Consider the following 26,864-nt stretch of genomic DNA (forward strand, 5'->3'; position numbering starts at 1 on the left):
CTTTGTGCTCAGTTAAAGTAGGTTTAGCGTATGTAGATTCCTAGGATTAGATCAACTTCAATGGTTTATATGCATAGGTATGCTTAATTGCATACTTACATATTTATAAAAATATATTATGATCTAATAAGAGAAGACTTGTGTTTGCAAAAAACCCTCAGTTTTGAATGAATAGCTACATCTGTGTCTGCAGGATTCTCCATTATTCAAAATACCACTTTCATGTTATGAGTCCTTGCAATCTACAGAATAAACTTTACTGTTTGCGACTACAATGGATAGCAAAAATTTTCCACAAGACCTTTGTATCAAATTTGGTCACACACAGAAAGGGAATGAATCCCATTGGTCTCATTCAGACTTCCCATTGCATTTTACTTGCTTTACTAGTTTACTAGTCTTTTTTATATAAGTACATTTACAACAATGTAATGATTGGCAAGTCCTTTTAAATTTGAAGTATAGGATAAGGGCAACTCTGAGCTGACCCTTTAGATTTTGTAAATCTGATCTGCTGTAGTTAAGAAACTTCTCTGAATAGTAAAGGTTTGATTTTAGTCTTGTACTGGTTTTATTTCTATTTTATTTCTCTAATTAAGAACCTAGAGTTTTGTCTACTATATAAAACAAATTTAATCCAGTATCCTTCTACAGCTGGGACTGGAGAACTAGATAATGCAAAAGGAAATTTTATCATGGGAGTTACAAGATTATTAACCTTCCAAGCTGTTGCAATTAATGGAATGAAATAAGCATTTTGAGGGCTCAGTTCATCTGACCTGTTTGAGAATGAGACAAATCACACTCCAGTAGCAGCAATTGCTCTCCTTTGGCTCTAAAACGAGCCTTGACAGTTCACCCTGATATAGGCATCAACATTCAACCAAATGAATCCTATCAGCACGGTCTAGCTCCAACAGACCACAGACATTAAGTGATAGTTACTGTAAAATGTTATTCTGTATGCATCAGGAGGTAACTTTTAAGCACATTTAACTTTATTGGAGAAAAGTGCTAATCTGATTTGGTCTGCAGTTCTAAAACGGCTGCTGTGCTCAACAGCAAGTGTAATTACCATTTGGAGTGTTAAGTTCCATAATTATCTTGAACTAACAAGAAACACAAGATGGTGTCAATTTATTTTTTGCGAGAAGGGCTCTAATTGGAAAGGTGAAAAACAGAACGTGGGAGAAACTTGGGATCAACAGTTTACTCCAATGCATACAAGCTATTTTGAAATCACAGACATGCAACAGGATAACACAGACCAGATTTTATTTCATTAAAGATGAAAACTGAAGCAGGTCACAAATCTAAATTCAGGGCCAATTTAATGCACCTTTAGAATATTTTGCAAAGACAAATTCTACTTTCATTACACTTACATAACCTTAATGCTTTCAATTTTCCAAATGCAGTTCTGCATTTCAGAATTTCTAATCGGTCTGATCTTTTCACAAGGTGACAGGAATTCTGCCAAGATTAATGATCACTTTAGTGATAAAGTATGATCTTTTTCTTTCAGTTCCGTCTGAGGGAAATTCTAATCCTCTCTTTTCTCCACCTTTCAAATCTCATAGGGAAGAGCAAAAAACAACATAGAGATGGTATAGGTAGCCTGCAGAGTTCTTCCATAGATTCAGTGATTAGAAAGAAGAGAAATAGGAACACTCTCATGATTCACTTTTTGCCTGGAGCTAATAGTTGCCCCTAATTGGTTTCACCTCTCAGAAGAGTTGCTGCCTTGTGTTTGCTCGTCCTCACAACACTAGCAGATAGCACTCTCCTGTTGATGTGAGGCAAGCTTGGTAAGAAGCCCTGAGTTGCCTAACTAGACCATATATCATTTTGTCTGAATTCTGTACCTCCCTGGAGACAGTGGATTCTGCTCCTGTTGACATCACCATAGTTCAGCAGAAAAACAACATGAACAATTGTAATCTCAGTTGTAATCTTGGAAACAAAAAAACAGGAAACAAAAGTAAACCAAATTAAACTGCAACTCTATTTTGAAGATAGTAACTTTCTCCTTTTTTATCCAATATCCCTAATGTTTGTCACAGGTGGGTAGTGAGATAAGAAGAAGAGTGAGATTAGAAGATGGCTGACAAAATGATACTCTTTGCCATCAGATTTCAACCACAGTCTTTTGTGTAACTGTAGATTTAAGGCTTGGTAGAGACATGTGAATACCCTCAACCGTTCAAGCAAGTCCGCCATCTCATACTTCACAGTGATTTCTTCTGGGTTCAGAACTCATCAGCATTTAGACATTTAGTTACATGCTTGTTAATGGAAGGAACACAACGGTCTCAGTAGGCTTGCCTTCACCAGCTGGGAAGATAGAAGATAACTCTGGGATCTGCTAGAGGAACAAAGATGAAGAAGAAGGGATAAAGGTGATGCGAGTACTAGTCAGATCGTATAAAATAATCCTCACAATCCATACTGGGGGCCTGCTTGGATCATAGACTTTAAAAGCTTGAGGACTGAGCAGCTCACCAGGAAGCCAGGCGGATTTCTGTGTGAGACAAAACCCAAACTTCACTGCTTAGGTTGATTTGGGGGAATGGGAACAATGAATCCAAATATCCTTGAACTTTGAGCAGCTACTACTGGAGTGTTACACGTAGGTTTACAGCCCATGTCGCGATCCTATGTCTTGTACGTAACAGACAAAAATGATAAAGACACGTTATATTGCCTCTTTGATTTCAGCATGACAATTGGGCCAAAGAGACAGAATCTGACCTGCTCGCTTCTAAGAATTGCCACACTGTCTTTATATAAACTTTTCATATTTAGCTTAGTTCAACTCACTTCACTATAACACACATTCCCAGCGTTAGAAGCCCTTTGGGAATTACAGTCAACCTCCTGATTATACACAGAGTCAAACCAAATGTACATAGACAATCAGAAAGATGTATTAATCTGATCTCGTCTACTCCCTTCAGCAAAACTCACCAACAAAAAACTAGGCTTGCATTCATGCTGCACTGCTACTGATCTCTGCTTCCTGCAGCAAAATGCTAGATTAAACAATCGGACTTGCTTTCTTGCAGTAGTGCTAACTTGTTGATAGCAGCATAGCTATATTTAAAGCTCTTTTCCTCAGGCAGCTTTTCTTTATTGTTGACAGCAAAATGGATGATCTATGAAAAGAGTTATTTGTGCCACTATTTTTTTTCAAATAGTTGGGCGATAATGCAGGGTCTACAAATCAGATTTAATATACTTTGGACTTCTTTAGAATGATGAAAGCTAAAAAAATACAATTGCCTAAAGCAATTTAAAAAATACTGAAAGTGCTGGCATTGGAGACAATGTCCTTTTCTCACAAGGCAATCACTTTTTACATGAGCTCGTCTCAAAATTTGTGGAGTTCATTCAGTTCTGCTCAACAACACCTGTTTAAAATTTGGAACAATTAAAATCTGATTTTTCTCTCAGAAAGTCACTGTTACAATAACATCAACATCTTTTTTTTTAGAAAATGATGTCATGGTCATTGTCACTGCATCCTGGGTTGCAAAAGCAATTGTTAAGGTCATAGGAAGTGATAATAATCACTCCTTCGTTGTGCACTTGTAAGGCCATGTCTACAACAGCGAGTCCAGTTGGGTCCTCCAGAGATTGAGGAGACTCCAACTTAGGACTAATAGGATGATTAGGGGCTACAGCATGTGTTATTGAGGAGAGGCAGAGGGATAGGGGTTTATTTAACCTCAGGAGATGAAAGGTAACAGTCTTTAGCTGTTCTCAGCTACCTTATGGGAGGTTATAGAGAAGATGGAGTCAGACTCTTCTCAGAGCTCCACAGCAAGAAACAAAATAGGTAACATTCAAAGCTGAAGCAAGAGAATTCCAACAGAATATTAAGAAAATTTAAAAAATTACTATGAGAAGAGTTTAACCAAGAGAGGCTATTGAGCCTGTCTTGGAGATTTTGAAAATTCAACAAGGAAGGCTCTTTGAAGCTAATCCTGCTTGCAATGTGAAGCTGGACGGGAGACCTCCAGCTGTTCCTTCCACTCTAAATTATTTTATGGTTCTCTGGTTGCTTCATGAAAGACACTCTGTCATAAGCCAGCATGGTTGCTGAAAAATGCCATTCTTCTCTCAATCTCGTTTCTTCCTTCATGCTGGCATAAATTTTTGGATAAGTGTGTGGTGAACTGGGTTGGGTAACTAACCCAAATTCAATATATCTGGGGCCAGACGAGTTAGTTTTTACTCAGATCATTTCTATCAACCAGTTCCCCAGGCATCTGTGCAAACATTTATGACTAAGGAAGGAGTTTTTATCAGGGAAATTGTGTGGGAATGAGTAAGCAGGACCCTAAAGAGAATTCTTTCAGCAGCAAGGCCAGTTTATGCCATTTTAAAATGGGTAAGAATGAGTGATTAGTTAAAGGTGAAAAAGTTTGCCATTGGACTGGTGCCAAGGATGGTATTATTTTTTTTAAGAGGCCATCTCACCAGAAAGAGTTTAAAGTAGCAGCCTGTGGCAACTGTTCATCAAACACTCCATAGTACTTTTCATAACCACCATTTTGGCCAAACTTCACTCAGGTAATTATGTTCTTGAAGTTCCCTGCTGCTACTGCAAACAGATAACTTAGTCTTTCCTTTCCCTGCCCTACGTATCTACAGCATGCAGGATCTGGCATATCTCTGCACAGGCTTTATAAATGAGCTGTTGTTTTTAAAAATTCTGTTTGCTGACTAAGAAGAGAGAGAGACAAAAAAACCCAAAAAACAAAAACATAAACCCTACTGGCACTTTTTATTTGCCTTGGCAGTTGGATGACGGTTTTACGGGTAAAACTTTGAGCTGAACTTGGCAACAGTGTTTGTAGTTCCCAGCAATGGCGCCCATTTTGTCTTTGACAGTAGAGGAGATACCTGTCATTACCAACCCTGTTTTCAAAGCATAACAAACAGCTTTCATAATCAAAAAGGACAGTGCTCAGTTTTGTAGTAGACTTGCCTGCTGTGTCTTGAGGCATTTTCCATAAAAGCGGTCCTTTGTTGCAGCTTATATATCACTTGGAGGAAGGAGCGATATTCAGCATGGAGCTTGGAAGCTCCCTGTTATGCTGTATCTTTGTGCTTCCCTGAGATAGGTTAGAAAATAATGATTGCCAATATATTTTTAGTTGCAATTACTGTCTGTAGCTGAAGTTGCCTGACATTTCTGAGCAGAAGATCTGCTTATAATTTTGTGGAAAAATGAATGTAAATATGCAATACAGACCATTTCAAAATATAGGTGCACAAAGAATATATCATCCTATCCCATATGACTCAGAATTTAAAAAGTAAATAGGATTATATGCCTATTTTTGCTGCTGGATTTGGCAACCTTGGACAGCCTTTTCCTCCTTTATGCCTTAGGTACCATTATTTTCAATTTACAAGGAACATCCTCCCTCTTAAGGTTTTGTCTTTTACTAACTAACTACTGATATTTCTGTTAGTAAAGGGAAGCAAATCAAAGTTCTACAGAAAAAACTTAGTTTGGCCAGTTTTAACTGGAGTTTTTCTGACAGTTTGCGTATGCAATTGATCTATCGCAAAGGGCCTGAGGCAGAAATGCGGACTATTTTGATGGAAACTGTGACTATTAACTGATGGGCACCTGTGGCTTAGCTCTATTTAATTTAAAGGGCCATATCTATTGTTCACAATGAACTATATTGTGTAAATTTGAATTCAAAACTTAAAGTTGAATGCCTTCCTCAACATAAATACATGTCTTGCAAGACATGTACTCCATTACATGTCTCCCAGATCTATATGATGTCCTCGGCTCCGTATCATGGATTTTGATGGCTACATTCGTTCCTGTAGCCAAACTATATCAGGAAGGAGGAATGAAAATGATGAAGGAAGCTAAAATCAGTTTGGCTTGTATTATGTTGTATATATTGCCTCAAATTTCAGATGTAAAGATAGTATAATGTGTGCATTTGCTTCGTAGCTAGAACCTCTCACTTTTGAAGAGCTACCAACACAGAGGATTATGGATTCAGCACTGTGAGGAGGATGAACTTAATGGCAATCAGACTCAGTGGATCAGTTCATCAGTGGATCTCCAAAGTTTTGTTGGCAAACTATGATGCCAAGTGACACCTCTGGTGCATTTGGTCATATGGGAATAAGACTGTGGCTAGAAACTAGAAACAGGATGATAGTGAGGGAATGGAAGGAACCACCTAGCTGGTTCCATCAAATCCGTCAAACATAGGACCTCTAGATCTGCTACAAACACTCACCACAGCCTTGCAGACAACAGCAGATTACAGCTTGTGAAGCATTGCATTAAAGTAACCAATACTGAAGCAATTAATTGTTTTAATTAGAACAATTAATACTGAATAAATTGATAGATCTTCATGAATACATCTCATTTCTATGGTGTTCTAAAAACACATAGGCAAACTGATTAAGTATAATCAAGTCTTTTTCTTAACCTTTGTTTATCCTTAGTTATAAATGAGTTTCCACTACTGTGAAGCCCATAGGATGTTCAGGAACTTAACGAAGGCCCACAACAGAGATACTAAGATGATCAAGCAAACTTCTCACTGAAACTCTCCTGTAGTTCAGTGTAAAATGAACTGGCTTTTGGGTATAGTTGTTACAGTAATAAGAGGACAATGATGAAAAATAATGCCTCTGCTAAATGATAAGTGAATGACAAAGTGAAAATGGTGCATTCTCAATCAGAAGCAGAAATTTAAAAGTTAGAGACTTCTGGCAGAAAATTAAGAATTTCTGAGAGATTTTTACAGACAGCAGTATATGAAATCAAGAATTGTCAGGGAGGCTGAGAAAGGAGCTGAAACGGACACTGCTGCCTCTACAGTCATTCAGATGAAGGATACATTCCAGATTTCTAAAATGAAGAATGAATGTGCTGGTCAGAAACTTGTTTCATAATAGCCAAAAGATCATTGCCACTTTACTTAGTACTAACAAGAGTGTCTTATCGTTGGCTCTGAGTGACTACGGTGGAGAATCTTCTTCCTTGTCAACTGCTCTTCATTTAAGGACTGTTAGTACAACAAATCTTCACCATCTTCTGTGCCTCTGTGATACACAGAGCACCCATCAGGTTCCTCAACTCCATATGGCCTTGCCTGAGTTTGGAGTATCTTTGGTCAGCCAAGGCTAACAGAGCTCTGTCAGTCTTCATTTGGAAGTAGAGTTTTCCTTCTGCTATGAATGAAAACAATGTTACTTTTCCTAGCAAACTAGGTCTTTTCTGATTGCTCCGGTGAACCTCTGCGTGGATGTAATAAAAATTAAAAGGTTTACTGGAAGGTAGTTTTCTCATCAGCAGCAATCCTTTATCAGACTGAATTTTCATTAAGTAAAATAATAAATAAATAGGCTAATGGTCAGATATTGTACTTTAAATTTGACATAGAAGAATCAATTTTATGAACTCATGAATACCTTCAGTGTAGAAGATCATACTGCCTACTTCCCTGTCTAAAAGATGTGAGGAAAATATTAATCATTTGGCATTAATTGTAAAACAACCTGCAAACTGCATTCAAAACAGATGAAGAGGGTTATGTTTCTAGATTTAAAGTAGAAGTAGCAGAGGTTCTACGTCTTCTGTATGAAGGAACACCTATATATTTTTAAATATAATATCACATCTAGAAAGTTCCACAGTAGGCTGGACAAAAACTAGTGGCTTTAAAATGCAGCAAGGAAGATTTTGATTAAATATTAGGAAAAGCTTTGAGTCTACAAAAGGTACATGCAGGTTGATTTTATTTTTCTTTTTATATAATTTATTATACTTGATTTTAGGAATAGTTTAGACATACTTGAACCTGCCTTCACACAGGTTTAAAGACTAGATGATTTCTTAAAATGCTTTTTCAAACATATACTATATTTCCCTGTGATCTTATTGACTATTCTGCTGGCTTTTTCTAGTTTCAAATTTCATGCACCTCTTGAAAATTTAATTGCACAACTAAATCCAAGCACACTGTAAGATTATAGATTATATTATAAAACAAAAAAAGTGAACGTATCTAAGTCTTTCATCATTGATACAACACTGGAAATCATTCTATCCGAGTCTACTAAAACATTACAGATGGGAAAAAATAAAACATTATTTTGCATGTGTAGCCTCAGTTCTTCATGAATTTATAACTTAGTATTCTACTGATTAACTTACATCAATTTATATCATCATTGTTTGAAAGGAACCTTATTAGCTGAGGTCAAAAATGCCCTGCATAAATGATCATTTTCATTGTGCTAGTATTGTGATAGTTAGAAGTAAACAATATTAAAATTGTATCAAATAATTTGAAATTATTTAAGTTTCTATAAAGTATGGAATTATGAACTATACTTTAAATCACAGATTTATCGTGAAGGATAAAACATTTTTCTAAGACAATCCATTATATATTTTCTCACCTTTTTTTTGTGCCTATTTTTCTTGCAGACCAAACAGAAAAGTTCACCTTTAGAATAATCTTTTATAGATTGAACTAGATCTGAAACCCTGTGTGAAATCACTGTGATAATTTTCATCAATTTATTTTTCATCAATATCTGTGGAGGTATCTCTCTGAAGCAATTTCAGGAAAAGCATCTCACATAATTCTTTCACATCTTAGAACCTATATCCCAGGTTGTGCTGAAACAGACTTTTATTTTGTTTTGTTTTAACCAATGACATAATATGGACTATTAGGGTATTGGAAATTGTTTTGAAAAGAAAAAAGAAACATCTCAATTTTTTTAAAGAACCAGAGCTTTCTTTGTTTTGAAAATGAGATGCTTTAAAGTGTTTCAAATTAGAATCTGAACATATTAGTTACTACTGAAAACATTGGTTCATAAGGAAAAAGTGATTTCTTTCCACAGGCAGGAAAAGAAGGCATGTCAATTTGAAATGATTTTTAGTGACATTGATTGCTACGGTTTCTGAGCTAAGCTATAGCCATGCCTCAGTTTTTATATATTTAAATACTATTTTTACTTCTATTTTTGTGCTCAGGTTCTCAATGATTAATTACTTTTTGAGGGAGCTCAGTGGAGAGCTTTTCAAGTCACTAAATAATGCAAAACACTACTGAGAATTACTGACAAGTCTTCAGATCCCTATGCACTTTTCTCATAGTCTTTAAACATTTAATATTCAGCATGCGTTTTATGCAGAGTTTATTTCTTAGATTGTCTACAGCACCGAAACATGTTGCTAATATTGTTTCTGTACCAAGTCGGGTCAGAAAAATTGTAAGACTATAAGTAATTATACTTACATAGAGTGCTTTCCCTTTTGGATACAGAAACAATTTATTGTGCATCAGGTTGCTCATAAATAGCATTTATGTCACAACCTGTCACACAGCAGCTCTTACTTGCGCTAATGAAACTTAAGTCTCACATGAGGTGTTGCGTAAGGCAACCTCAGAAGGTTTTGCCTAGTGATTCGGAGAAATTTATTTGGGGCGGTAATTGTAGCCTGGGCACTAGCTAGGCAAGTCATTCTTCATGAACGATACCCGAACGGACCATGCATTATCACATTTTTTGAGTGATAATTTCAAGCAGACATTCGGTAGACTAGTCACTTCAGGGATTATAAAAAGGCAGCAGTGAAGAGTTTTTTAACGTTCCTTAGATCGTTCAAGAATCTTTTTATGGTAACTGTTTGGGGCAAGGCGGCTTTCTTCAGAGGTGTAAAACCTTCTGGGGGGTAAAACTGAACTCCTGTTCATTAGATTTTTATTTGAACTTCTTTCATAGTATAGGATGTTTCTTGAGCAGATTTCAAATCCAGCAGAATATACGAGTTCTACTGTCCTAAAACTTGTCTTCCTTTTTAGAGGAAAAAAAAAATCTTTTGCTTTCTGTTTCAAATTGATGGACACAGTAAAAAAATCCTGTGTAATTCCTAGAGGTGATGAAACTGTATCTGTGGATGAAAAATACATAAAAAAAAGTATGCTATCCATTATTAACCTTTAATATCTTAAAAAGTATTTTATGATGAACATGATAGCAATTTTCCAGGTCCCAGCTACTTTAAATCTCAGAAAACACCAGCTAAGTTTTAAGTCATGTTATGCAAACGGTTTGTCCACTTTCAGTTTCTGAGGACTTACAAGAGCCTGCCTTTTGACTCCTATAAACACAGCTTTTATTGGTAAAGATAGATTATGAGCAAGCCTTTTCAGTAGTTACGCACCTGGGAAAGGATAATATTAAATCTCAGAGAGTCTTGATAAAATCACGAACTCTGCCCTCACTGAACAAAGCCTGTTAGGCATTAAACACTTAAGGAAGTCTCACAACACTGTGGCAGGAGACAGAGAAAGAATCTTGTTGCTCTTTAAAGACAGTTGCCAGAAAATAAATCTGTAGGTGCTGTAGCAACAATAGCCCACTATGAGTTACTCCTTCGTATTCATTATTGCAAGGACTCAGTTAATTATTTGGCAAGTCCTGCTGAATACATGCTGCCCAGGAGCAGAAAAAGATTTTTAATGAGGTACAGGTTGTTTTTTTTTTTTTCAATGTATCTGCAAACAGACAGTATTTGCTTCAGTGACTTCAGAAGACTTAAGGCAAGTTTCTGAGCCAGACAGACATACTGAAATATAGATATGTGTGTGTATGTTTTCTGATTTAACTTTTCTAGACAATCTAGTTTTGAGAAAACTTCCATCAGAAAAGTTTCCCAAGTGCAGGTGTAATTGCTGTTAAATGTAGATGAAGGCCAGCTGACCAAAGCTTCAAACACTAGCAGGGATGAACTCCCAGCTGCCCGAAGAGGGGATTGAGGATGTATGTTCTGAGTGGCACCAGGTCTCAACATCTAAGATGTGAAGTTTCCATGAATCTGCCTGGTGACTTTCCTTCTCACTTTAAAAATCCGGAACGTTTCAGGTCATCATATTGAAAAATTTTTAATCTCGCACTGGCTCGGGAAAACTTTTCCCCCTTGCAAATCTGATAACAGCCCCATTAGAGAATTTCTCTTTCCTTTTCTGTTTCTAAAATCCATTATTTTCTATCCTCCCTTTCTGTGTAAGTGGATCTTCCCCTCTTCCACCATCCCATATGACTGTTCAGAAACAATTTTGTCTTTTACCGCCATACACAGTTTGAAGTTCTTGCAGAGAGTCATATGGTTCACTTGCCACACGGAGTTATCTCATTGTTTTTAAGTTTCACTGCTGTTTTTTCCTGTTATATATAATTCCATTTACTGCAACAGGTTTCTTCCCAGCTTATAAACATTGTAAATGAGGTCAGACTTTTTCCTTTCATTTTCTTCTTTGTTCTTTCCCTCATTTTAATCTTCTGCACAAAGCTCTGTTTATTTAAGCGCATTCATTTAAGTACTGTCCCTGCACTATTTCTTCTGCTATACATTTTTAGATTATGCCAATTTATTCAACTATTCAATTTATTCAGACTCTGTGGACTTTAGCCACCCACATCGGTTCAACAGTGCAACGAAATGCCAAGTTTAGGATATGTCTCTGCATAGACTCTGCAGACTATGCAGGGACTCTGCATTTTACCAAAGAAGGATAATGGCCCTGCTAAGTGCTGAGTGACAGGCAAAATGTAAAATATGTATTTCAATGAAAAGCATGTACTTTAAGCAAAAAATATTTAAAATAGAAAGTTACAAACTTAAAAAAACAACCAAAAAACCAAATAAGGAAAAGTTTAACAGAAAACTGTAAGCAGGAGCTGAAATTCAAATTAATATTTCTCCAAACTGGTTACAACTTCAGGAAGCACCTCCACATAACGATCAATATACACTGCTTGCAGGCATCAATCCTCCAAAAACTGTAGGACAGTGAATTCTCTGTAATGCTGTAGAATACTTTGCATAACATTTCTGACCATCCTTTCCAAGTAAGATTTGGATTAATAGATTTCCTAGTTTTGCCTGAGATGATTTCATGATTATTCTGATTAATGGAAAGGATCATCCCTCATTCCTCCATTGGCCAGGTTATGTAAGTAGCTGAATCCCAACACTAATTATAAGTATTCATCTTAGAGCTAAAATTTCACAGGTTCTCTACAATCAGCCACAAAATATTCCAGTGGTTCTGAAGACATATCTGATGCTCTTTAGTATATTAGGTACAATGAGCTATGCTAGATTTATCACAGCTTTTGCTACCACACTAAATTGGCAATGTCTCATACTCCTATTTTTAACTGTCTTATTAGCAACAATTATTTCAGTAATAATTCTTATTTAATGATGGACAAATAGCATCTCAACAGTGGGCTGCTACCACTGTGCCGGGTAATGTAACTACACAAAAGAAGATCTATTAATATAATAGCATTACCTGTCTTCCACATGAGCAGTCAGTGCAGAAGCATCTGCTCTGGTACCCCAGCCTGTGCAGTGCACACGACTGTGCACACGAGTGTGTCGGTCCAAGGAGGTATGAGCAAGACTTTAGGCACATTTCCCTGAGGAGCTTAAGAACTGCAGTATAAATCAGAGGGGGAATCTGAGAATCATGATGTGAGGAATGAATAGGCAGGTTCTTACCAAAAATTTTCATCTTCTGTCTCAGTAAGTTACAATGATAGTGTGCCTACTAGGTTTATAGCACAAAAGAGCGTTAACATATTGCGTTAGCTTGAATATGTGTATGGATATATTTGTGTACACAAATGCCATCTTCCACCTCCTTCTCAAAGCAAGGTTTATCGTTACATATGCCACCATGTGTTAAGTAATTTTTATGGGCTATAAATGACTTGAGCAAGCCGTGGAATAAAACAGCCTGTTCTACTGCATTAACAGGGCAGGTTCTGTGCTGTTTGTGCAGTAAATGTGCAGTAAGCCACTATCCAAACTAACTGGAAAGAAGATGTGCAGTATGTGGTTCATATACCAATATCCATCCTCTGTGTATATTTCCCTACAGTAGCACAGCTTTATGTCAGAGAGAAGTCATCAAAATACTGTATTTTTTTGAACTTTTAAGCCAGAAGATACAAGGACTGTTTTAAGATTCATTCCTACTTCTAAAATCTTCTTTAGCACCCCTAAGTCTATATTAGATGTGTAGGTAATAGCTATCTCTGAAGACCATATTTTTGAAGACAGAGCTACTTGCCTAGGTTTCTTGCTAGCAACCTAAATTCTTTAAGGATTTTCACCTGATTTTATCCATCTACCTTTTAGATTTAATTTTTTCTTTCATTGGAGCATACCTCCAAGAGATTAAGGGAATGCAAAATTACCACATACGTAGCTCTCTGCCAAAGCAGACGAGGAAGCTCCTAGCTGTTTCTGTAACATAGCATGTTTTGTGATTTTCATTTAAATGTCCTATGACTTGTTTTGCTTTTTCCTGATCTTCAAATTTGGCAGAAATGGTGTAAATAAGCTTTATTTCCATCTCATTTGCTCCCCAAGTGGACACTAGGTGACATTTCCTAACAGAACAATTACTTTTCAGAAAAGCAATCTTCAGGTAGCTTGGTTTTACTTCTCTCATTTTTAACTGTTGTTCTTAGCAATTATGTTTTTCTTACCATACTTATCAAGCACTCTGTGTAACTGAATTTAGGCTGTGTGTTGTTTGTTTACATACCAGCTGCAAAATATTTTGTTCAAAGGGTTATTTTCTCTTCAGGTTCACAAAAGAAAGTCATGTATAAAAACTGCTTAGTAACCTAATTTTACCCTCTGGCAGTGTACTACCTAATAGGTTTCAATTCTATTCATAATTATCTGATACCCTCTACTGTATCTCTTGGCACACTTCCTCATTTTCTATTATCATTTGCTACCATCCATGGGAATTCAAATGTAATTTAAGTCATTCTACTGATCTTTAAGTGCTTATATTATTTCCATTATACTTTAATCATATTGTAATATAAGCCAAATGGATTTTGATCTGTTTCCTGGAATTTCTAGTGGTTCAAGACAGAATGCCTAAATTCGTGAAGTCAAGTGGACAAAAAGAAAAAAAAAATCTATTGTGATATTCACATCTTCATATATATATATTGGGTATGAGGAAGTATAAACTTTCATTATTTCGGCAGAGAAAGCGAAGGTTAGATCAGAAATGAATTTGTCGTTCAGGGCTGTATTGTCAACCTCTCAAAAAACTTGCATTTCAAGGTCAAAAAAAGGATTAAAAAATGTATTTGTCAGAGGAGAGAGAAAATAGCCTAAAATTTATCATAAATTAAAAGAGAACCTAGGCAAAATCTAGCAAAGTCCTCCCTATTCCTTTATAGGTAAAACCCATTTTGTGTTCTTGTAATGGAATAGAAAAAGAGCTTGCAAACTCACTTGTCCTACTTTTACAGAACATGTATTCCATATTACACATAGATAATTGTGGTATTGTGCAAAAATCTTTATTGCACTGAGGTTATGTCAAATACAGATTTTTGATTGTAGTTTGCAGATTTTCTCTCTTTTTAGCAACACATTTTCTCCTTGGTAAAGCAGTAATAGAATAGGCTTAAAATGCACTATATTAACCAAGGTTTGGGTAGCTCTGTATATACGGCATTAAACACTTCTCTTCTTTTCTCTGTATGAAATTCTACCCATTCAAAAGCCAAGGTAAAATGTACCTTTCGTCGTCAGAATTTCAGACGTGCTGTGGCAAACCGTCTTTCATGCAGCTCAGTCTGCAGTGTCTGATACATCTCCTTATGTAAGATGCTAAAAATGTGAAAAGAAGACTGTGAGTTTATATTTAGGCTCAGGCACTGATTTATGGTAAGGAAGAAAGAGTAAAGATAACTTAACAGGGTTTTACCTTCTAGGACATAAGACTACATAGTTCCTCTTCTCAGATCAGGGCTGCACCTATCCCTGAAGTTCAAAGTAAATAGCAAGAATAATTTCTGACATAATTTAGCTTTCTCTCATTGAAGTTATGGAAAGTGATGAAGCTGTAGATTTATACTGGGATTCTTCCAGTCTAATTTTCACTGTCTGCAAAGCAGGTTTCTGAATCAAAGCTAGTCACCTAGCATCTCGTGTGTTACCACTTAAAAGAAGGCACTTTCAGAAGGCATTATCCATCCTAAGATAAATTTCAAGGTAAACGGAACCTTAAGCACTTTCTGGAAGTGCTATTTCTATTGACTGCAGAGGGAGTCTAGAGGGTGTGAGTTAGTTAGACACTTAATTTTTTACATAATTAACCCTGTCATTAATAAATTATTCTAAAGTAAAGCTAAAGTTTTGAGAGTTCTAGGGTTGGAAAGAATTGCAGGGAGGATGTTGTCAGAATAGCTGAGCTTAGAACATAAGGGTTCCCTTCCACAAAAATGAAATCTGTAAATAAGCAGAGGTATCTAGTATATGGGAATTAGATCTGTAACTCCCTTGACCTCTCGCATCCCACTTCTTATCCTCCTTCTCCCAGCCTTCCTTCAAATGAAGGTATTCTTTAGTCTTCTTCATCATTAAAAAACAATCTCTAGCCTTCTCAGGCCTCCAACATTTGTTGAATAGGCCATTTACAGCTGTTGTCATTATTTCCCCTCAGTTTCTTCCAAATGCCTTCTATTCTCTCTATAGTTCAAGGAAAGTCTAATTAAAATCCTGAAATATCTTTCTGGACAAACCTCTGATACCTTATACTGTCCTTTCAGTCACCAGCTTGGGCAGTTTCTGACACTGATGAAACTTTCTCAAATCCTTCTCCTCAGATCTCTTGCCTCATTTACCTTCTCCCACTTACTGTCCTTTTCCTAAAACATTTGAAAATGTTGCCTAACAGAAATGAAGACATTTAAAGTGCAGAAAACTGGTACATGCCCATGATTTTTTCATATTTGAGCATCTGTGAAATATCACTGCTATTTTCCCACACTTTTGAAAATCATTTTACTTCAAACCAAAATTTTTTTATGCAAGGCATCAGCTCAGAATCAGTAGTCTTTTTTTGTCTTTCTTTTAAAACGAATGAATCAAATTTCTGAAACAGAAGCATGCAGGAAGTACCAATAAATGGAACAGAGATTAGTGCTTTTCTGGGAAAGATTGCACACCTTAGAATCGACAAAGGCAAAAGGCTTTGCCCATTGTCAAAAGGTATTTTGCACTACAGTTTAGTTTTATCTCAAAATAAAGGCTTGAAGATCTCTTCCTCCAAATTTGCCTTGTCTAATGCTACTGTTAGCTTCACACAAGAATTTTGGGCATATAGGCAAAATTTCTGCACTAATGTATTCACAGTTTTGTGGGCAGTGTGAATGTCTGCTAGCTTTACGGCTCATAATATAAAACTGTCAGCTGTAGCTTCATGCGCCTGAGCCTGAAAGCTAGCCAGCCATTCGCACTGCCCGCAAAACTGTAAATTGGGTTTGCTGAGAGCAAAGAAGGGCCTTAGCTCTGCCTTCTCTCCCCCATCACATGATTGCACACACATTAGAGGAAACAGGGAGGTATTAACGAAATACCTTAATCTTCTTTGCTCGTCTCATTATATACAGTCTGCTTATTGCAGCTCAAGTCTCCAGGAGAAGGAGAGGCAAGGGAAAAGGGAGAGCAGATTCATGACTGCTCCTAGCGCAGAGCATCCCCGGATCCCACAGAGAATTCAGTTGTCAGGAGCTAAACCGAGAGCATTTATCTCCTTACCTTGGAGGAGCACGACAGGATCCCTAGCTATATCAAGTTTGGGAGGGAAGAAGTTGTAAAAACGCCGGAGCCCTTAATATACGCATGAAGATAGATCAAGAAAGACTCTGAACACATATCAGGGACCCTCAACAGTTGTAATCCCTTTTCAGAGCAGGGACAGTTTGTTCAGTGACCTGTTGATAGTGCCATGCCCCATCCTCAGGGCCAACTATCTATCCAGTTGCAGGGGGAGCAAGAGATTCAGGAACCTGCATGTCTTGCCCACATCTATGGCTCTGGTGAGACAGTACAATGTTAGCAAACCCAATGACATCTATTTAAGGTACTATGAGACAGGAAGAAGTAGTAGTTAAGGCTGTTTTAGACGTTTGATTGTCCTTACTGTAGGGAACAAAAAGATGAAACCAGCCTGCAGAGAGGGAGAAAGGTGAAAGACAAAAACTAGAAGGGAATGGGAAGGTCTCAAAAGGGCAGAAAAGGTCGGAGGCTGTAAGCATGTGCAGGCATTCTTTATAAAGCTCATCCATCATTATTTTACAACAGCTTTCCAGCAGCTCATGTCATAGGAAGAGGATGAAAGGTATTATGAATGCAAACAGCTGTTACTGCAAGTAACTGATATGAAATAAAAAAAAAAAAAAAAGGAGAGAGGGAGAGAATGGTTTGCCTAAGCAAAGATTGGAAGCTTGTGGTACTTTGGATTCTTGGCATATTCAATTTTAAAATGTTAGTGAATACAGTTTTGCTTTAACTTCAGCTGGAGTTATTAAACTCCCATGCTGAAATGTAAATAGTAAATGGCTAATATTTGCAATAATACTAAATTATTTATTGCAATAAGATGATGTTATCTTGTTCTGCTGAAGCACAGTTATCTGCTAGAAACAGTGGAGGATTCTCTGGCTCTCCAAACTGTTAAAGGAATTCAGCTAAAACATCACTCTTGTTGCAACAACGCTCTTTGGTACACAGAAGATTATGTCTGTACAAGCGCTGTGGTTTACAGTGGAGGGGCAACATAATCAGGGTACAGGTCCTCATCAGCCTTTCTAAGTCTTTGCATATTCTCACGGGATTAGGGATCACACTTTTCAGGCCTGTATATGCTTACATGAGTAAAGCCTCTCTCTGTATAGTATATCCAATTCCAGTTAATAAATCCAAACAACTCTTTTTAGGAACATAAGTAAGTGTTATGATCTCCATCTCAGAAAACAGGTACAGAGATGAAGTCTAAGATCGGAGAAAGCTAGTAAGGGACAGAGATCTGGGGACAGAAGCCATATATCTGGGTTCTCTTTAACGATCTCCCTTATTTTAAATCTGTAAAATTTCTTTCTTCCAATCAAGTTTGCAAGAACTTACCTTGGACTCCTTAAATTTTGTGCCATGCTGCTGCAAATTCTAACCTTTTAAATAGATATGTAAGTAGCATTTGAGTTGCTCAGTTTCAGAACACATGATATCTTACAACATAGTGTTAGAGATAACTATAGCTGTACCATGTCCAGGTCACTAGATACCTAAGAGACACAGCGAAGAAATGCCAGTATTCTATCAGGGAACAATGCACAGTTCCCAGAGGTTCATTAATTTAATCTCTCAGGGTTTCAAAGCAGATAATGGCCTAAGGAAATTAAATTAACTCTAACAAAATACATCTTTATTTCTGATCATATAGTTATGATGACAATATGCTAATCAGTACTCATCTCTTCATCTTACACTGAAAGATTATGGAAATTATGAGGCTTGTTATTTATTCTTTCAGAATTATAAATGTAAAAGATTCAGATTCAGAAACAGCAGTACTTCACATCATACTTTGAAATTGGGAGACAGAATTCATTCACTTCAGTTTGTTAGAGGGGAACAATGATCCAAAACAGGACAAGTGCCCATTTCCAGAATCTACTGACAATATAAAAATCTGTGGAGATTTCTTATTCTCCAGTTTTCCACAAGAGAACATATACAGGGATGTATAATGCATGGTCAGATGATTTATCTCCTTGGTTCACTTCCTTGTCTGGATTCTTTGATTTCCACATTGAATAATGTTAGATTTCTCCTCGGATTTTGTTTAGTCCAAACCAATTTATTCTTTCTGAGATTAAACCTAGGTTCTGGAGACAGTCTATCCATCCTCAAAATTACGGAGGAAGCGATGGCAAGTGTGGTTCCCTATACTTTTTTACAGACTGCTAACACCAGCTCAGCAGGCCTTGCACTGTCAAACACTCCAGCGGTCTCACACACTGACCCCAGGGCAGCATCGTGCGGTTCACACGCCATCAGCATCAGGCTACAATAAGACACATTCATTCTCTCAGGAATTTTGCACTAAAATGTCGCCCAAAAGTTAACTTTTCTGTTCCTGGGCGACGAGAACAAGAGGGGTGGTCAGAGACCACATTCCTGATGGCAAAACAGAATGGATATGTCCAGTTTGCTCTAGAGGGGGCTTGTCCAAAGCAGCAGAGCAAGATGTTCTGTGCCAACCATTTAAGGATGTTGCTGAATTAGCCTGGATAACATGGACCAACAGAAGACAACCATATGCTATTGTCTTGGATAATTTTGGTTGGTAGCACACGTGTGATCAAAAAGAAGTGGGAGTGGAATCCACAGTCATCAGTCCTTGGAAGTTGAAACTTTGTTTACTCTTTCAAGGTAACTTTAAATAGTGTTGGTCAAGGAATGCCGATGACATCTCCTGTGATTTACTGCAGCAGTCATTTAAGACTAATAGCAGAACTAATTAACCTTTGACAGCATGGAGTGTGACAGCTGTAAAAGAATAACAGCTTATGTTGCCATCACTATAGGAAATTGAAACTGCTTAATTTCTCAAAATACCTTGCAGCAATTTAGTTAATTAGCCATTATCTTTTAATTGCTAAAGGATTTTTAAAATGTATAGTCCCCTAAAAAGAAGTGTGCTGCCATGTAAAAAACCTACCAAAATATTTAATCGTAGCTGTATATTTCTAATAATTTATTAGTTACTGTTAACATGTTCCTAAGGTGAAGACAATGCTGTCGCACATGCCTGTGGTCCTCTTGCTGCACATGAATAAGTCTGCGTTTGATGTCTGTGTAACATGTGAAACTTACACAGCTTAAATATTTATTCTCACTTGCAATATTTACTCCACCATCTGTCTGTAGAAAGGAATTGTATCTTCTCCTGGTCCTTGTTTGCTAGCCTAAATTAGCAAGTAATATTTTTTTAGTACTGTATTGTACGATCCTTTGCCACTGTGATAATCCCAGTAGATTTGTTTGCACCTGTTCCATCTTGAATTCGTCTTTCTTGAGGTAAACAGTAATATTTGAATTACAAATGGTTTTCCAGTGTTTTAGAAAGGCATATTAGGTATGCAGAGTCTCTTTCACTGTGTTTACTTTTCTCAGAGTTGCATCATAGCATTTGCTGATCATCATCCTATGGTCACTAAAACACCTGCAATCGTTTCTGGTCCCATGTCACTTACGACCAGTGTTCTCTAAACTTATAAAAGACTGTCAGAGGGTGTGACTGTGCATTATATTTTATCCTATCCCTACCGATGCAATCTGACCTCATGACACCCTGAGCAACTTCATTTCTGCCATATCAATCAACGGACATTCATCTCATCCAACTATGAACTGTCTGAACAGCTCAGCAGTTCTACATTGACACCTCCCCGTATCAGTTTTTCTCTTTTTCAAACATATTCGAATTTAAAGAATCCACTCCATGAACTAATATAGATTTTAACTATTTTTATAGGCCTGTCAAAGAAAAGATAATAAAGTGATGAAAGTATATGAGAAAGAGGGAAAAAAGCCAAGGGATTGGAAGCATGAAGAACCTCTTCTGATTCTTCAAAATTCTGCTACCTTTTAAAGTGGTTATTTGTTTCAGTGAAATGTTTCGTAAGTCTGGTGCTAAGGCTTTCTCATCACATGCTGTGGGAGAAGTGAAAATTAGCATGGAAGCCCAAGAGAGCTATCACGCTTCGTGCACTCTCAGCTGGAGATCATTGTTTCCCCAAGCAGGCTTAAATAGTGCAGCAGGATTGTTTGTCGTAAAGATTCTCTGGGGGTACCGAAAGCTCTACAGAAAATTCCCAGACATTGAGAAATGGTACTGGAGTTTTCAAACACATTCTCATTTGCTGTAAGCATTTCTCCTTGTTCTAGCCTGCAGAATCACAGGTAGCATCCTGCATACCTGATTTCATTTTAGGTTTAAAACACATCAAGTAAAAAAGAATGTACTGAGTCAATCAAATGCCTTAACAAATGTTGCCAGTGAACCTTAAAGGATGTAGAGGGAAGAAAGTAAAGTGTAAGCCTGACACATTTTCCAGAAAAGCTGTGGTTAAGTAAAGACTTCCTGAAACTAGCATTAGATTTGTGCTGCAACTGTGCATGCTGGGTTTTCTTCATAATTAATCATAGGAGTTGGTGCAAACAACACTATTGATTAAAAAGCTAAATTTCTGCAGCACCTTTCAGATATTTGGTGACTTCATCAGAATCTTTAGTAGTTTATCTACTAGAGATAAATTATAATATTTTCCTATACCCATGTCCAGTAATTCTGCATCTACTGTTCAATCAAGCTACACTGCTGGGCACTCAATGCTTTCCTAACAGGGACATGTTAACAGTATATTTAAAGCTTCATGACACATCTGAGGGAAGAGATTAATAAATAACAACAAGGACACCTCTGGCCAATACTTCTTTGATCCTGTCAATGAAATCTTTCTGCTGCCATCGCAAGATGTGTGCTCTGCATGTTCAGATATGTAGGAAGAGTTTTCTGAAGATTAAATATGGTGGCAGAATCACCTGCCTCCTAACAGGTCCTCTTCAGCTTTCCAGAAACGCTGAGTGAAATACTAGCCCAGTTTAAGCCCAATTGCAAATTTATTATTGACTGAATAAGAGCCAGATCTCAGCCTCATTTTGTGAAGAGGGTTGTGGGACCGCATTGTAGCTGTGACTACTTGTAATCAGATTTTTCTTTATTACCCAAAGAAAAATATTTTAAATAGGAGAAACAATAGAATGTATGGCTGCTCATGGACATCTGTGAAACAACAGCTGGCTTCCTTAGGGGGGATTATTCAAATTTGTTTATGCATTTGTAGTGCATGTAAGTAATGTCTAAACGGTACTTGGTAACGTCCTGCTCTTTCAGAGGGGAGATTGCAGCTCTGTTGTAATTGTTTACTTTCTAAAGAGTTGCTTTGCTCTTTATAACGTTTTGGCATCAGCTTCCAGAATTTCCCTGTAATGCATTCAAGCTCCGGACTCCTGGCACTAGGTACCAAATACTCCGGTGGGTTTACTTTTTTTTTTAAGTTATATTCTAAGAAGCAACATTTTGTGGTAGCAGGACAATAGAAGCACGGACCCCACTCTGATGTAACACTATTATATTGTACTGTATTGTGCGGTGTGTGACAGTACCGTGCTGAGTGCAGGGGCTCTGTTCACACGGCGTTTAGAAGATGTAGCCTTACTGTACTCTGCCTGGCTTCAGGATAGTCTTGTGGGAGGATAGTAAGTGGAAAGGAGAAGCTTTGCTTGCATTTCATTCAGTGCCTTCTCTCCACGTCCACGCTGAATTAGGTAGAAAACCACTGTGGGAATAATAGGACTCTATTTCTGCCCACATAAAGAAAGCAATCACCTTACTTTTAAAGGTCGCAGCTAGCACTTGCGTTTAAATTGTGAGAATGATATTGCTCCGTATAAATAAGGTGAAATGAAATGCTAACTTCATCAAAGTCTTGACTCATTGCCTTTCAGAACAATCACACCTATTGAGTCTTACTTTTTAACACCCTTTGGAATGTTCTCCTTTTTTAATTTTTTTTATGAGAACTTCACATCTTGTAGTAACGGTTTCTGAAGAAACGAATTGTAGTGACCGTTGTAATGACTTCTGTAATGACAGTGTATCACTGTAACGACAGTAATCATTGCAGTGACATTGTGGTGACTTGTAATGACTTCTAGTGATATTTGTATTAAGGTGAACAAAGCTCCTCTGAAACAAATGCCTTCTAAAGTATGTGACATCATTATGAATGTGTACTCCATATATTCACCCAATTTGTCCACCCAAGCAACACATTATCCTTTTATCCATGATTAAAAATCATAAGCTGTACTGGAAAATACACAAACAAACAAACAAACAGGACTTTTTCTTCTTTACAGGTTAGAAAGATAAACTCAGATTCTTTTTATATTAATGAGGGTTACTTTTTCTGCTTTTCCAGGTAAAACACAGGTTATGGGCGAAATCAAGATTGCATTAAAGAAGGAAATGAAGACAGATGGAGAACAGCTGATAGTAGAAATCCTTCAGTGCAGAAATATTACATACAAATTTAAATCTCCAGACCATCTCCCAGGTATGACACAGAAACCAGCATCATGGTACAGCATTAAGTGTGATGTTTCTGAAGATGTTTAAACATGCCATTAAAATGGAAAGAAAATTATTTCTTAACTGGAATGGCATATTCTATAGGCTTCCTTTTGAATTTTTTTTGCTCCTATGAACAACTTTAATGAAAGTAAAAGTATTTTCTAGAAGTAAACTGCCTGTCAGAAGTTAATCCCTTTTTAATCTACTTTCTGATTGTTTACATTTTCTTAATTTCAACAAAAATGATAGCTCTCAAGGTTATTAAGGAACCATGTTATACAGTGAAAATTTGTATTTTGATGAAAAGTATTTTAAAAATGAAAAACTCGTGTTAGTAATAATATTTTCATAGATACAGAAAGACATCAAAATATTTGTTTAATATTGTAAGCCCAAAGCAATTCTCCAACTTTTAGTGGAGGAGGTTCCATTTTTACACAATGTGTATAAGAGCAGATAATGGCTCTGGTATGTCCCCTGGTCTGTTTCCTCAGCACTTCCCATCTATTGAAATCATTAGCAATAATGATTATTTAAAAGCTCCTGTACTGAACTTGTTGACCTGTTCTTCCCCTTCCCCAGACCTGTACGTGAAGCTCTATGTTGTCAATATCTCTACCCAAAAGAGAGTAATTAAGAAGAAAACCAGGGTATGCAGGCATGACCGAGAGCCTTCATTCAACGAAACATTTAGATTTAGCTTGAGTCCTGCTGGGCATTCTCTTCAGGTAATTCTACATCTTATTGAAAAACCTAATTTTGTAGGTTTTCTAGTTTTCTATGCTGTGCTAGGCCATTTGAGATCGGTCTTTTACCCTGTATCGTATGCTGAAAAGAGAAAATTACAAAGGAAATAACATAATTGTATGATAACAGAAATATAGGGCTGGAGGAGACTTGAAAAGATTGTTTAATCCATCCTTCCACAGTGAGGAAGGATAGATATTCACAGACCAGCCCTGAAGCTTTTATCCTTAATATCTTCTTAAAATCCCCTAGAGAAGAAAAATTCTACATGCATTCCAGAAATGCTTGTCTGTATATTTAGAAAGTTTACCCTAATATAACTTAAATCTTCCACATTTTAAATTAAGCTAACTTATCCTTAACTATCCCCTCAAAGCATAAAGGACAATTGATCACCCTTCCCTTTATAAAAAATATTTTACTTACTGAAAAGTTGTTATCACATCTCTTTTCTCTTATTTTTGCAGACTAAGTAAACTGAATTTCTTTAATATGTCCTATTCTCTAAATGCTAATAGTTTGATCTTTCTATCCTGTTCCTCAACTTCTTTTAAAGTTGTGATGTCTAGAAATAGACACATTAGTTGTAATCTCAGACATAGCACAACTACAGATTATGGCAGGTCAAATATTCTCTGTGTACGTTTGTAAAGGAGAGGATGATATTTCCAGTTTCGGGCGCATCAAATGATGCGTGGAACTGATTTAGGAACAGTCTCTCTCGTATGTTTTAGCTGCTTAGATAAATTTGATCATTTGATCAGATATGCTTCTTTCAAGGGGTAGGAGTCACCTCACTTGCCTTTGTGTGTTTACACATAACTAGGTAACTAGGCTAAGTCGGTTGTTCAGGCTTTCTCTGCAGTCAGTGGATAGAGAAGACAATTCCTAGGGTATCTACATGCTCATCCTAAAATAAGTATCTTTTTAAGTGGGAGGAATTGCTGGATGCACCAGCGTCTCCTGGATGTACCATTAAATCTGGATGACTGATTTAAACAAGCCAACTAGATTTTGATTACTAAAGTTAGGTTAGATTATCAGCATGAGACCACCAAAAATAAATACTATTTTCCCTGCGTGAAAATGTTCTAGCAGCCCTATCGATTAAATAGACTGAATAAAAACGTATTAGAGATGTTATATCACGTGGGAAAATCTGGTGTGGTCAATAAAACCTTGTTGAAGTTTAAGAGCTAAAATTTCTGTAAAAATGTTGCTTCTAGCAGTGGTTTGAAGAGGGAACTCTTCAAACTTTTGAAGAAGGGCTTGGCAGGCCAGCAAAGAGGATCCCACAGAGCCCTGATGCTTCAAAAACAAGTTGTTAGGGAGTAAGGGAAATCAGGGAGACCATCATAGGAACAGCCAGCCTGAGACTTGCAACATTTCCTCTGAAATGTTGTGATATGTACCCATGCCGCACACCAGACTGAAGAGAAGAGGGGCTGTCTTTGCTTTTGGGTATCCTTTTCATAAGCAGCATGGAAATTTACCTTCCCTGTCTCTTTGAATACAAGAGGTAGAAGGTCTTAAGCACAACAAGCAAGTAGAAAGTTTAAAAACAAACAAAAGGTTTCACTTCCTCACACAACTTGGAGTTTGAACTGTAAAATTTATTGCCATAAGATACTAGCTACATGTTTTCACTGAAAATTGAGAACAAGTGATTGGACCTCATAGGCTATTAAATACAAGCATATTGCTTGTGAATCAGGAAGTTAATGATCCACAGGTAACCCTAGGTATTCTGGAAAAGTATCACTACATGATTGTCCTGTTCTTATACTCTGCTGTACGCACTGTACCTTATGCACTTTAAAAACAGAATACTGGTCTGAACAGATCTTTGTTCTGACTCAGTAATTCTGTTTTTATATGCTCTTCCTACCTATCAGACTATTAGATCCTACTGCTGAGCATGAAGCTGGATGATTTGAATGCTGAATTGGGGAGTGATGAGCATTTGGGGACAAAAAGATGGACATCACCAAAAGAGATCAAGGGGAGAGGGAAAGGAAACCGAAAGTGAATGTGCAGAACAAAAAAGGAGTTGAGATCTAAGGAGGAAAATATGTTTAGAGAGAGGAAGTAAGAGGAGCTCAAACCAGGCACAGTTAAGTGGGTCTGGCTGGATAAAGAGACTGGGAAATAGTGGATAAACAGTATCCTCTGAAAGTACATTGTAGAGAGAAATGAGCAGCAACTAGAAGCAGCAACTAGGACAAGGGTCTGTACTCTAATAATCAGCATGGGTGTACCAAGAGCTGTGAATATTAGCTAAGGAAATGGGAGCATTGACTATTGGGGTGGTGGGCTAGGATTGGCTGGACAAGGGTATTGGAAATATGAAACAAAAATTAGGATTAGAAATAGACAGGTTCAGGATAATAAGACTGAATTTAAAGCCTGGAGCAGGGAAGAAGCAAGACTGAGACCCAGTCAGGTTAGAGAAGACAGTATACTAGTGCTGCAGCTGAGAGGAGTGGAAAGCAGGATCAAGGACAGAACTGACAAAAAATTTCTGTTAGAAACTTTTTCTGTCCCTAAAAATGTTTATTTGACAAAATCAAAACATTCCACAGAAAACATTTTGACAGGTTTCAGACAGGCATTTGCCTTAGTCCCTGCCAGCTTGCTTGGTAGCTTCCCTAATTTCCCTGGCTCCTTGGCAACCCATCTGGAACACTTCTGAAAGAGTTGGGTTCCTGGCTCCTTCGCCTTCCTTATTCTATAGCTGTTTCCTGGCTGACTGGCTCACTGCAATTAGAAATACATAATTTCTTATATAACGGTAATCAAAAAAAACCCAGAAGAATATTTTCCACAGATGTTCTGGGTTGGCTTACCGGCTTCTGCGCTGTCCATTTCTTCAGAAGACCCTGGATCAAGTAACCTAGAAAGCCACTGCAGGTGGGGACAGGCTGCCTGGCTCCCCCAAGGACAGATTTTCTGATGAGTGAAGTGAAGTGAGCTTCCCAAGCTGCTGAGTTCCCAGGGCTACCTCAT

At 37.3% G+C, this 26,864-nt stretch overlaps 1 protein-coding gene and 1 long non-coding RNA gene across 8 annotated transcripts in view; one reads left to right on the top strand and one right to left on the bottom strand.

Annotated features, from left to right (window-relative positions):
* Window positions 1-26,864, top strand: part of PCLO (piccolo presynaptic cytomatrix protein) — a 378,473-nt gene that overhangs the window by 345,028 nt on the left and 6,581 nt on the right. For all 7 annotated transcript variants that reach the window (XM_068921643.1, XM_009680521.2, XM_009680522.2 and 4 more), the window contains 2 exons: window positions 22,960-23,094; window positions 23,694-23,839. In XM_068921643.1, the coding sequence (XP_068777744.1) occupies window positions 22,960-23,094; window positions 23,694-23,839 (281 nt within the window). The remainder of the gene's footprint in view (window positions 1-22,959; window positions 23,095-23,693; window positions 23,840-26,864) is intronic.
* On the bottom strand, window positions 1,242-26,816 carry LOC104147712 (uncharacterized). Its single transcript, XR_694947.2, has 4 exons — window positions 26,705-26,816; window positions 14,644-14,734; window positions 12,378-12,520; window positions 1,242-2,362 (listed from the first exon to the last, which is right to left on the bottom strand). It is a non-coding gene; the product is annotated as an uncharacterized lncRNA (long non-coding RNA).

The sequence above is a fragment of the Struthio camelus genome, chromosome 1 (genome assembly GCF_040807025.1).
Source record: "Struthio camelus isolate bStrCam1 chromosome 1, bStrCam1.hap1, whole genome shotgun sequence".
NCBI classification, from domain to species: Eukaryota; Metazoa; Chordata; class Aves; order Struthioniformes; family Struthionidae; genus Struthio; species Struthio camelus.